Source organism: Papaver somniferum, chromosome 4 (genome assembly GCF_003573695.1).
Source record: "Papaver somniferum cultivar HN1 chromosome 4, ASM357369v1, whole genome shotgun sequence".
Classification (NCBI taxonomy): Eukaryota; Viridiplantae; Streptophyta; class Magnoliopsida; order Ranunculales; family Papaveraceae; genus Papaver; species Papaver somniferum.
In genome coordinates this window covers 49,174,479-49,187,763 of record NC_039361.1, presented here as the reverse complement: position 1 = coordinate 49,187,763, position 13,285 = coordinate 49,174,479, and the positions used below count along the sequence as shown (strand labels likewise).

Below are 13,285 nucleotides of genomic sequence, written 5' to 3'. Positions count from 1 at the left end.
TTTTTGACATGTAGTGACCTTTTTAGTTCTAGAAATTTTGAAAATCGTAAGATAACTCTTTTTTAGAATTACTTCACCACGCTGGGATTTTCGCTCCATAAGGACCATCTAGTCCATGTACTTTTTTATTTCCAAAGCGCATAATAACATTCTTTACCTCTTCCTCGGAATAAGGATTTTCAAGTGCAATACTTCTAGTTAAGGAAATATATGGCGATTTTAAATCATCAAATCATGGTCTTGTACATGCTCTTCAGAAAATAGAAAAGTACAAAAAAAAATTTGAATAAAAATCTTACCTTTGTCATAACTCAAAGACCCATATCAATAAAACGATAATTTATATTGTTAAAGTTATAGTTGAAAGAAGCAAACACACATTGAGTTTCCTTCGCCATCATTTGCCCACCTTTACTTAACTCTTTAACCTCATTCTCTAACTAAGTCCAAAGATAAAGAAGTATTTTTAGTCCTTACCTATTCGCTATCCACAATAGCAGCAAATGTTAATTCAGCATTTTCCTTCATAAATATCCCAGTTATCAATTAACTCATCCAACTAATCTAATTATTATGTTAGATAACTCTTGCCAGTACTCCCTATAATAACCATTGTTAGAGGCTCCATAAACTAAGTGAAACACCAATAGAGATTATCACAACAATTCCTGAACTTAATTGTTATTGAGAAACACCACATCACTATAATACCACCAGAAACGCCCTCATAAAAATAAATGAACAAAACTACATCTATTACTGCCTCATAGAGATCTAATTAATGCTTCATCAACCATTTCCTTTCTTGTCTATTGGATAACATAAATACAGAATGCGTGCATTATTCTTTGTAATTACAATTATCTTCTCTTTTTTTTTACCCAAATTTCTCATAGTTTTTTTTTTTGAATTGAAACACCATAAAACTTGCTTTTAAAGTTAGGTACGCGTCTTATATTAAGTTCAAACCAATGTCAGATCTGATTTACTTAAACTTATTTGAGTATTTATGCTTAAGGTTCAAATAAAATTAAATGTTAGAACAATTGAAGTTATTTTGTTTCATGACCCTGTAATTATATATGCTTTGATTTAGAAGTTTATTTTAGCAGTAAACAGAGTTTGCTACATCAAGTGGTGTAGAGATATACATGGGAGGTATTTTCTTCTGGCCTACTATTTGATCTATATACTATAAGTTATACCTATTACCCTTTCAAAAAAATAAGTTATACCTATTTGATTTATTGTAAAACCCAACGACAATGAATTTAAGGTTAATTTTATAGTGATATGTTATTGTTATAGAACTCTATATTCCTACCAAAATTGGAGACGTATAAAACCACAATCTACTATTAGGTGGCCAACTCTCTCTTCTCTGAGGATCGGTCTCCTCCTTTGAGTTAACTCGGTAAAAAAAAAATCTACAACAATCCATTCCCTATAGCTTATTATCTCTAAAATCTTGTTTTTCTTACAGTCTGTTTCTCTAACTTTTCATATTTAATGTTTTATTGATCAAGTTAATCTTTCTTTTCTATTTTCAGTTTCTTTTTAATGAGGAACTAATCTTTTCTGTATTCTTCTTATTGTGTATGCAGTTTGTTTAATCTCCAATGGCTTTTTCCTATATTCATATTGTGATTGAAGCTTTTGCTGAGTTTTTCTATAAGTGTTTGCTTGCAGGTTTCATTTGTGTTGGTATCCTTGGTTTCATTGATGTGTGGAGGAAGAAGACTCATATCCGTCTCAACTCGGAAACTCAAATCACGGTTTCATCCCTCCTTGAAGATAGTTCAAAAAAAAAAAAAATCATAAAGTCAAACAAATTAGGAAACTTAGTTTCCTTTTTCTGCTCCTTTGGTCAATTAACAGTTGTTCTTGTTACCAAACTCATCAGAAATCTCGCTCAATTTTGTTACCTTATTTCGATCCTGAATATCTCAACAATTCAATTCCAAATTATCCTCAGTTACACGATTATGATATTCTTATAAACCTAATAACCATCAAGACTATTTTTCTTATCACAAACCAAAAAAAAAGAGTAATCATGGAGGATAAAAATACAAGTACTGTAGGTGATCTTGTTAACAAATTCAAAAAAGCAACTTTGGATCTGGGTGATACGAATGATATTGTTGTTTTTCAGAAAGAGAATACTGAGAGTGTGGAAGAAGATTCTAACTGGGAAGCAAGTGCGATTGGGAAAGTTATTATAGAAGGAAGAATGAACTATGACACTGTTGCAAGATTCGTCAAGTTTACCTGGTCGTTCTTAACTCAAGACTAACTAAGAATTACGGAGGTTGAACCCAATATAATGATCTTCAAATTTAGTGACTGGAATCTATTAAACATTATGATTGAGCAAAGACCTTGGCACATCAACAAGCATTTATTAGTGGTACATGACTACATTCTTGAGATGGTTTATACTATCAAGCACTGGGGCTTTCAACAATTTTGGATCCAGCTGAAATTTCTTTTGCCAGAACACATGAATGTTGCATATGTGACCAAGATTGGGGAAGTTGTTGGTGAGGTAACAAACATAGATCCAAAGGATAATGGCAGCGACCCTGTGAAAGTTTGTGTGAATGTGGATTTATCGATGCCAATGAGGAGAGGTGTTAAAGCTTTAATAGATGCAGGTGTCTTTCGCTGGCAAAATTTTTCTATGAAAGACAACCTCCTAGTATCTGCACAGAGTGTTACGTAATTAACCATTGCAGTGGAGCTTGCAAAGATGCAGCAAATTATTTGGCAAAGGCGCATGAAAAGCCTTAATTCTTTGGGAATACTAACAGTGTCAGGAAAACTATCACTGCTTCGAATTCTTCTTCAGCTCCAGAACCAAAAAATAATCAAAAGAAGTTTTTTAAGAGTTCTATTTTCGTCCCTCCAAAATATGGAAGGATCTTAAACATGGACTTTTTACTCAATGAGAAAGCTACGGAAGAAACAGAAGATTTAAGACTTGGAAAGAGGCTCAGATCTAATGAAGAAGGCAGCAGCAGTATCACGGAGTTTGAGTCTTCTTCCAATGCTACCATCACTGATACCAACACGATGAACCAAAATACTCACATGCTCACAATGGGAGATAAACAAACTTTTATCGCTGATAAGAAAAGTCAGGTAATTCCTCTCTTTTTTGTAAAAATTAATTACCTTTTTACTCATTTTGATAAGTTTGATCTATGTCATTTATATTGCATGTTTTTCCTTGCATGCATTTATTACGTGAAAAAACACAGTAATTTTTATAAACATTTTAGAATATTACATATAGGAGCATCAAATTATTCTCTCATTAAGTTAGTATTTGTAGGTTTTTTTGTGTCTTATCACTTATCATTTGATAATGAAAATTGTTTCTTGGAATGTTCAAGGTCTAAAAGCCACAAATACTAGAGATCATATCAAAGATATCATTAGGACACAAAACCCTGATATTATCTTTTTATGTGAAACTAAATTAAATGAAGCTAAGATGAAACCTCTTGTAGCTCCATATCATTTTCCAAATGTGAGATATCTATCTTCAGTTGGTTTGTCTGGAGGCCTGGTAATTATGTGGAAGAATGGTTTTGCTTGTGAAGTTTTAACCAGTGAAAATAACATGATTCATCTCCTCATCCAAGACGATCCTAGTCAGCCTGAATGATTATTATCGTGTATGTATGGTTATGGGAAAGGTCATAAAAACAGGAACAATGGGATTTCATCAATGAAACGGGAAAGAACATTTCCAGTCTGTGGTGTTTAATAGGTGATTTAAATATCCATCTTTCTAATTCCAACACTTTTACTTCTACTTCAAGTGATGGTGGTATTAATGTGATGCTTCAAGATATTGTCTTAGAAGACTTGGGTTTCATAGGTCATGAATATACCTGGACTAATAATAATATTGGCACTGGGAAAAAACGCTCAAGAATTGAACTAGCTCTTGGTAATCCATCCTGGTATGTTAACTTTCCTTCTTCAAGAGTTCTTCATCTAAATCAAATGGGCAGTAATCACTGTGCAATTATGCTCATTACTGATTACAAAGAGCCTAAATTGTGGAAGCCATTCAAGTTTGTTCAGACATGGTTAAATGACAAGAGATGTGATGTTGAAGTTGATAAAGCATGGAGCATTCATGTTCAAGCGTCTGCTGCTTTCAAGCTCAATAAAAAACTACAGTTTACTAGAATAGCACTTGCTAAATGGAATAAGAAGCATTTTGGTGACATGAATATGAAGGTAGATAGTCTTAACAAGGAACTATCTACATTACAAGCTCTTCCTTTTTCTCAATAAAATACTTCTAAGGCTTTCCTAGTGAATGAAGAACTTCAAAAATGGCATCACATTCAACATGAATTTAATAAACAGAAATCAAGAGACAATTTTCTAAAAGACATGGATAATAACACTAAGTATTTCCATGCTCTTCACAAGAGGAAAAGAGAAAGAAACAATATTGATTCATTAAAAGATAGAAATGGGATTTGGGTTCATACAAGAGAGCAAGTAGCAAATCTTCTTACTGAGAATTTCCAGGATATAAGTACTTCTTCTAATCCTAATATTGAAAAAAGGTTTTATAATCATCTCCCAACTGTCATTACTGATGAAGATAACAGTTTGCTTACTTCCATACCAACTGATGAGGAGATATTAGTACTCTAAAGAAAATGGAGAACTAGTCTGCACCAGGACCAGAAGTCTTTCAAGCTGGTTTTTATAAGTCTCAATGGCATATCATAGGAGAAGATGTTTGCAACATGGTTAAGGACTTTTTCAGCACCAAGAATATGTCTCAATCCCTAAACAAGACTTATATTTCTCTAATTCCTAAAACTAAGAATCATACTACACCATCTGAATTCAGACCTATAAGCTTGTGTAACACCTCTTACAAGATTGTCTCTAAGATCTTAGTCTCAAGAATGAAACCTTTGATGGATAGAATCATTTCATCCTATCAGTCAGCCTATATGTCTGGGAGATTAATCAATGATAATACTATCATAGCTCATGAAATTATTTATTCTATGAAGAAGAATGAAGGTGAAGGTGGATGGTTATCTCTCAAAGTAGATATGTCAAAAGCATTTGACAGGCTTGAATGGTGTTTTATTCTAAATGTTATGAGAAGTTTTGGTTTCTGTGAAGATTGGATTCATCTCATTCAACAATGCATTAGCACAACATCATTATCTGTTCTTCCTAATGGTTCTCCATGTGCAGAGTTTAATCCTTCAAGGTGAAAAGACAGGGAGATCCCCTATCTCCCTATCTATTCATCATGGAAATGGAATGGTTTTCTAGAACTTTTACTTCAGCTCATCAAACAAAGAAAATACCAGGCATCAAAGCAGCTAGAGGTGCTCTTCCTATTAATCATTTTCTCTTTGATGATTGTCTTATCATTACACATGTTAATTTAACCAGTGTCACCAATATCTTACAATTTCTTGAAGATTTTGGCGCTCAATATGGTCAGGTCATTAATTTTGACAAATCATCCATTTTATATAGTAGTAACTTGGATCCTTCATACTGTGACTCTCTTAGTCACATTCTTGGTGTAAAGAATATGGTCAGTAATGAGAAATATCTGGGATCTCCACTTCTCATAGGAATATCTAAAGTTAAATCTTTTGAAGAAATCAAAACTGCTTTTGAAAGGAGGCTTGCTAATTGGCAAGGTGAGACAACGTGTCAAGCTGGTAGAGGTACAATGGTGAAAGTTGTTCTTAATGCGGTTCCTTTATACCAGATGAGTACTTTTAAGATTCCAAAAAAACTGATTAAGCAGCTAGATACATTGCAGAGGAAGTTCTTTTGGGGCTACAAATCTAATAGAGGTAACAACCCTATCTCATGGAGTGATATGTGCATTCCAAAGGAATTTGGAGGACAAGCTTTTAGAGATCTTGAGATGCTGAATCAAGCTCTTCTTACAAAAATGGTTTGGAGAATCAGTACACAACAAGATCTGTTATGTGTCAAAGTGTTAAGAGCTAAATATTTCAGAGGTGAAGAATTTCTGCATATTCAAAATGATAGAAATAATAACTCTTCATGGATCTGGAAGGGTATTGAAGATGGCCTCAAAACTCTACAAAGGAATGTGTGCATGGAGATCAAAATGGAAAGAAGACTCGAATATGGAAGGATCATTGGATTATCAATCTGCATGAAAAACCAATTCCTTCTTATCCAAGTCATAAAAGTTATACGTATGTCTCATAAACCCAGATAACTCTTCATGGAATATCAGCTTATTGCATGTTCTATTCACTCCGGAAGTTACAGATAAAATCATAAGAATGCAGATCAACATCCAGGAAGAAGATGTCGTTAGATGGAGGCCTACAAAAGATGGTTTGTTTACAGTTAAAAGTGCGTACAACAAGCTGGTAGAGAACTATGTCTCTCAACAAGCTACTCTTAATGTTGTCCCTAAAGAAGTATGGAAAGCCCTATGGAAAATGAAAGTCCCTCACAGAATCAAGCTCTCATCTGGAAGTGTCTTAAGGATATTGTGCATACGAAAGATAAAACAGCTCGTTATAATAGCAATATTGGTTTTCAATGTGACATCTGCAGTTTCCAAGTTGAATCTCTATATCATCTTCTACTTGAATGTAGTTTTGCTCGATCTGTTTGGGTGCATCTGAATGTAAACATCGACAGAGTTTCAGAAAATTGTGGGAGTATCAAAGAATGGATGATTTCTTGGTTCAACAATCAACCTTTAAATGGTTTAGAAGATCAAAACACCTGGAAACTGACTTTGATTGTGGGATGCTGGATAATATGGAAAGAAAGATGTGAAAACATCTTTGAGGATATATAAAACCCTAAACCCTATCTCAACTGCATCTAGAATACGATTTCATTTACAAAACTTTGCTTTGTCTTTGAAACACACTAGACATCCCTGTTATGATATTTTGAACATCACTGAGCAGGCACCTGCTAATATATCTACAGTTTTTGTTGATGCATCCTTCGATCATGTAACTAATACTGTTGGCACTGGTATTGTGCTTTTAACTTCTGCAGGTACCTACTCAGGTGTCAAAGGATCCTATACATATGGAATGATTGACCCTGAAGCTGCTGAGTGCATGGCTATTCTGGAGGCCCTGAGCTGGATTAAGGAGCAACACATCACTGAAGCTCACCTCATAGCTGATGCAGAGATAGTTGTGAAGACTATCACATATGATATTAGTTTAGTCAGTTGGGAAAGTAATAAACTTATTAGTAAGATCAAAACATTGATTTCTTCTTTTAATTTTTGCAAGATATCTCATGTCAAAAAAGATCTAAATAATGTAGCTGATAGTATCTCTAAGAGAATTAGGAAAGACAAGCTTTGTCTTGAAGAGTTCATGGATTTTTCACCATGGATAAACTCTGTACTGCTAAGGCAGACTTTGCCTGACTAAGTTTAAATAAATCGTCCTATTTTATCCAAGAAAAAAAACCACAATCTACCATTTCGAAAATCATTTGTTAAAGATTAACGATTGAACATGAAATTTATGGATATAAGATAAGGTTCAATATTGCGGAATACAACACCCAAAATTTCTAAAGGATCCCATAACATCTACAGCAAGACGCATGTGATTTTTTTGACAAAAATGAATGTTAATAGTCAAAAAATATCTTCTCTAACAGAAATGTCAGAGGTGAATGTGGAGATGACATATAGGATAGTTATGCAGACATCATTTAATCCATCCCCTGATTTTAGAAGTTTCCCCGGTGAATGTAAACATTCTGATTATAAAAATCAAAGATTATTACTCCCTCCGTTACTTTTTAATAGACTGGTTTTGTTTTTAGAGAAAATTTAAGGAAATTAAGAGAACTAATCATTGAAAGTGGTCCTCATGATACTTGTCAATAAAAGAAGTGAAGTGGAATGGTCCCCATGACACTTGTCAATAAAAAAAGTAAAGTGAAATGGTCCACATAACACTTGTCATCAAAAGTAGTTAAGAAAAAAGTGGTCTCAGAAATTTAAAGTAACATTTGACTTTCCCAATTAGAAAACCAGCCTATTTTTTGAAACATTTATTTATAGAAACCGGCCTATTAAAAATGAATGGAGGGAGTATTAAAGAGATAATTATAAAATGAATGGTTTAAAAACATTAACCATAAATTTGGACAATTAGATAAGTAAAACAGTTTATGGTTGATAAAATAATTTTACCTCCTTTGAATACATGAAATTTAGATCTCGCATTCAAAGACAACTTAACTCAACCAAGCCAGTACCGCCTCTCGCCATTTTGTCTGCTGAAAAAGTTTCTCGTTTCAAGTACAGGACTAAACTGTAAATTTCATTGTCATTTTACATCCACTATGGACCACATAGATTATCTGAAATTCTGAATGCCCAACGGTGAGTCAATGACATACCCTAAAATCCTCCCACCTCGTCTCTGCAAATGACATTTTTGGGTTTACATGAGTAACTCGATCACAACCAAAAGGAAATTGATTTTCAAAGCGCAGCTGCCATTTACACTATATAAACTGAGTTCTTCACGTTGTTCTGCACCCAATCTCAAATGCTAACAAATTCGCAGGTCATAAAAATGTCAGACATCTCCACTTGATGATAATTACTAGTGTTTCTATGAGTTCCCATGGCAAAGGCTACGGAACTTGCGGAAAACAAATAAATATCTAACAAATGTTTTTACATGTAAAAAGTAATTCTAACTCTTAGTTTTCTTTTTACCTAATATGGGGGGACAGTGAGTCCACCATATCTGGACTAGGACTCTATCAAGATCAAGGGCAGTAGAAGTAATCTCAGGGGAGGGGTGTTTTAGTGATTTAGAGTTATGTACAGTACTATAAATGCACATGCACATGACGTAGGTGAAAGTTGAAACTCCAGGCAAGGGAAGGGAACTATATCTAGGAGACTGAGTGGTACTATGTACATCTTTCTCTTTTGGTTTTTAAGGTGACCACTTTCCAGATTAGCTGGTTAGACTTAGGAGTCCAAATTCAAAGTCTCCGGTTACTGTCTTTTAGAGGCAAAAGGAAGTAACTGGAGTAGAGTTGCCCTCCACTCAATCATCAATTTCTGAAAAAATAAGATTGCTATTGACGAATATAACTGACTTTACTAAGCCTGAGAAACCCAAAACCGAAAAGATATATGCGTGAGGTATAAGCATCAAACTGATGAGAATTAATGCATGCCCATATATGGAGTAGCTGAGAAGTAGATGTTATTTGCCTTTTAGTTATGTTTGGTGGACACTGAACCAAATTTCGGTTACACAAATCTCTCAATGCCAGACCAGATTGGGATTGCTGCTTGGTGGTTAGAATGTTAACTTTATTTGGAGGGTCACAGCAATATTAGCCGTCAGCTAATAGGAAGCTTCAAAATCAAGGAAAAGGAATGCAACCTTCACTTGACTATGTGGAACTGAATTAACTAGCCTAGACAGTTTGCATCACATGAAAGCATCATATTATTGGCAATGTCCACAAATGTTTCTAGTTCTAGAGCTATTAATCCTCCATGTAATTAGCATTCTGGTATGATACTAGTGTGTATACATGGTATCAAAGATGCCAACATTATTTAATGAACTCGGAGGAAAAGTAAAAAAATAGGCATTATGATGAGGAAACTTGAATCAAAGATTGCTTACTATTTAAGAAAGTTCATCATTACAAATTACCATAAGAATGAACTATAATGAATATAAGTTGGGTACTAATGATCGATCAATACGATTAATTCCCAGTTTAACCAACAAATAATTCTGTCTGCTCTGCTCTGCTCTCTCTCTTTCTCTCAGTCTGTACTCTGTACTTAGACACAGTCCACTCTTGCAATAAACGTGACTACTCAGCAACAAGTACCTCTTCTCAGATGACCACTAGTATAAGAATTTTTACTATAGTAATAGCAAAATCCAAAAATGAGAAAGAGAAAAAGGAAATAGAATAACCCCAGAAAATACTGACAATGTGGTAGATGATCAAGATGCCAAATCCAACTTACGACCATTCCTTGAGGCTGACTCCCATATATAGGTATAACTAAGCTCATATCAAAATATCACATTATCACCCTCTATTTTTTGTACCGTTTCTTATCTTCTGTTTCAAAATGAACCAGTGATTCCCATATATAGGTATAGCTAAGCTCATAACAAAATATCACCGGCTATTTTTTGTACTATTTCTTCTCTTCCGTCTTCAAGCTGAACCAAAATATGCTTAGAAAATCTGCAACCCCCTCATCTTATTATCAATGACTTTATCTCACGTGTGCTTCTATTTTTGTTTTTCTGTCTTTATTGATTTTGATGTGCATACTGATACTGCCATACTCTCTCTATATACACACTGAATATACTAACTTTCTCCCATGTAGCTTCCTATTTTCTTTCCTTCTTTTCTGTTGCTTTTCCCTTTTTAAAATTTTTGCCATATTGCTTCATCACTCTCCATTTTGCTATTCACATCTTGCACGTAGGTAGAAGCTAGACAATCTAATTAAGAATGAGTAATACCGGTACGCTTCTCTTGATCAGTCAGGGCATGACGGAAATGGCAGCGATGACCATAAGGACAGAAACCTCCATTTAAAACCATTCTGCAAACCTCAGTTTTGTACCTAGGATGGCGAATCACAGGACGTAGTTCACGAATTCCATGCGCAAATTGACAATGGTCCCCATATGGACATACACCTGTTTCTTGCCACTTATTGCATAACTCTGTCTTTGACATTCCTTGATTGTATACATCCAATTCCAGTGGGTCCTCCTCCTTCTTCTTCTTTTGATCATCAACTCCTTTTTTGTTCTCACCAACAGCAGGAACAGTAGGCAAATTAACTCGAGGCTGTTCCATTCATACAACAAAAAATTACTAATCAAATCTAAATATTGCAAAATACTTCAAATCAGGACTAAAAAACAGCAAAAATTTGTCAAATAAACTTCATTTTAATTCGAAAAATTCAACAGATGAATGAATCACTATTAAACAGAAATTAGTATGATGTAACTTAAAATAAAACCAATGATTCTTACCGCAGTGCTAGGAATGAATGGTTTACTAGCAACACGAAGTCGGTTGGCTGTTTTGTTGGAAGAAGGAGCAGTTGTATTGGTAGCAGCAGGATTATTAGATTGATTCATCTTCAAGTAAGCACTAGAACGAATGGAGATGCTCTTTGGCAAAGAAACTCTATCTGCTTGAACTTGAACTGGTTTCTCATCAAACCCCTTGCTATTATTCCCGATTACACTGGTTGGACTCGTAACTGGAGCTTCACGACTCGGTGCAACTCGGTTGTCATTCTTAGTATTAGGTCCACCACCTCCACCAGTACTGCCTCCATTATCTCCAATGCTGAGAGAAGGAAAATCGTTGATGATCGAAAGAGTTGGAAATCCAGAAGAAATGTAAGCAGAGCGGTGATTCTTCTGATGATTGCCAGAAACCTCAGTTGATAGACTTAATCGATTTATCAGATCTCTGTTAAGCAATCGAAGAGCAGCATTTTCTTGACTTAATATATCAACTTTCCTTGACGAATCTTCGAGATAGCTCCAACATAATTCATACCGATCCATTAATTGTTCATACAGTAGAATGACACGAGCAAGGTAAAGTCGATCCTCTTTTGTAATTTGATTGTTTTCTTCATTAGAAGAAGATGAAGATGAAGGAGGAGTTAGATAAATTGAGTTACAGATTGATGATTTTGGCGGGAAAGTTGAAGAATTCTGAGAACTAAATCTTGAATCACCACCTGATGATGATGATTTATGATTTGGTGATGCTGGTACATAGTAATACTCTGCGTTACTCGGTGAACGAATCGGTGTTTGATAATCTATCGACGACTTCATACTGCTACTGCTGTCCTGAGATTTAGACGAATCGTTTTTCTGCATCTTCGATATCTAGCATGAATAAATACAAAACCGATAATCAGAACATCAACTTCTAAAAGAGATAATCAAAATATCAATTTCCAAAACGAAATTACTACTAAATCAGAGAAATTCCTCATCAAGAAAGTTAGGTTTTCCAAAATCAACAACAAAATGAAATTGATTACCGCTGAATAATTCAAGAAACATCATATCTTGAAAGTTACAAAATCAAACCGACTAGAAAACAGCTAGAAACAGCTCAATCAACGAATTCGAACATCTACAAACCCTAAAATTTCCATCAAACTTTTCCGAACCGCCTCAGATTGAAACAACACCAACAGCAATCAAGCCTAAATATGCTAACGAATCAGTAATAAATCAAATCAAAAGACAATCCACAGAGAAACTAAACTACATTGAACTTAGAACATTAACAAATCGATACTGAGAACTGATCACAAATCTAAACACAGATTGATTTAACATCATCTTCATCATCATCACAATGATCATCATCAAGAAATCTCAGAGATTCTTCAAAGAAACACTCACCAGTTGAGAAGCGTAGATGAGAAGATTCTTCGGTGAATGAAACAGTTAGAGACAGAGAGAGAGAATGTGAAATTAGTAATGAAGAATCTGGAAATGAAAGACTGAAGAGTAAGACCTTTATATATAGAGGATGAAAGAGAAAGAAACAGAGTTGTTCATCGGAGAGGGAACTTGAGTCGGTTCTCTTTCTACTGAGTTTAACAGAAATGTGGGACCCACGATACAACTGTGAAATCTGATGTGGATGCGTTTATTTCGCTTTTTTATTGATGTGGAATAACAAACTCTTACGAGCATCCTTTGCCGTTGATTCATCTTCAAGCCTTGGGAAAACTGGGGTCCAGCAGGTGAGATTGATGATAGTATTTGTAGTAGGATAATATAATAGAGCGTGTTGTAAGGAATAATAACATTAACTGAGTTGAGATATTTCTACGTGTGATTCACCGTGTGAAATGTCGTCTAAAAGAAGAAAACGGTCGTCGTACGGTAGATTATTGAGCATTGTCCGCATTGCTCAAAAGATGCATTGCATCACTCGGGAAATTAAGGTGTTGATCTTTTTTTGGTACTTTATGGTCTGACTCGGTGTTTCTGGATAAGTTAAAATACAAAATTTACAATTGAATCTGAGTTTTTGTGCATGGCATGCTACTCCGTATCTTTTAGGTTGTTTGACATCTTAATTTCCTTCTATAATTTTGATAGTTATGCAATAAGAGTTTGATATTTTCTTAAGTCTTCTGAGATTAAAAGTAGGCGAATGTTTGATGCTTTTA

The 13,285-nt window shown here is 34.6% G+C and overlaps 2 protein-coding genes across 2 annotated transcripts; one reads left to right on the top strand and one right to left on the bottom strand.

Annotated features, from left to right (window-relative positions):
- Positions 1 to 5,311: 5,311 nt before the first annotated feature.
- Positions 5,312 to 6,265, top strand: LOC113272487. The gene has a single exon (XM_026522313.1). It carries the CDS (start codon positions 5,312 to 5,314, stop codon positions 6,263 to 6,265), a length of 954 nt encoding a protein of 317 aa, XP_026378098.1.
- Positions 6,266 to 9,672: 3,407 nt separating this feature from the next.
- LOC113275416 (zinc finger CCCH domain-containing protein 15-like) lies at positions 9,673 to 12,645 on the bottom strand. Its single transcript, XM_026524906.1, has 3 exons — positions 12,507 to 12,645; positions 11,100 to 11,978; positions 9,673 to 10,908 (listed from the first exon to the last, which is right to left on the bottom strand). Exons 2-3 carry the CDS (start codon positions 11,967 to 11,969, stop codon positions 10,558 to 10,560), a joined length of 1,221 nt encoding a protein of 406 aa, XP_026380691.1. The 5' UTR covers positions 11,970 to 11,978; positions 12,507 to 12,645; the 3' UTR covers positions 9,673 to 10,557.
- Positions 12,646 to 13,285: the final 640 nt, after the last annotated feature.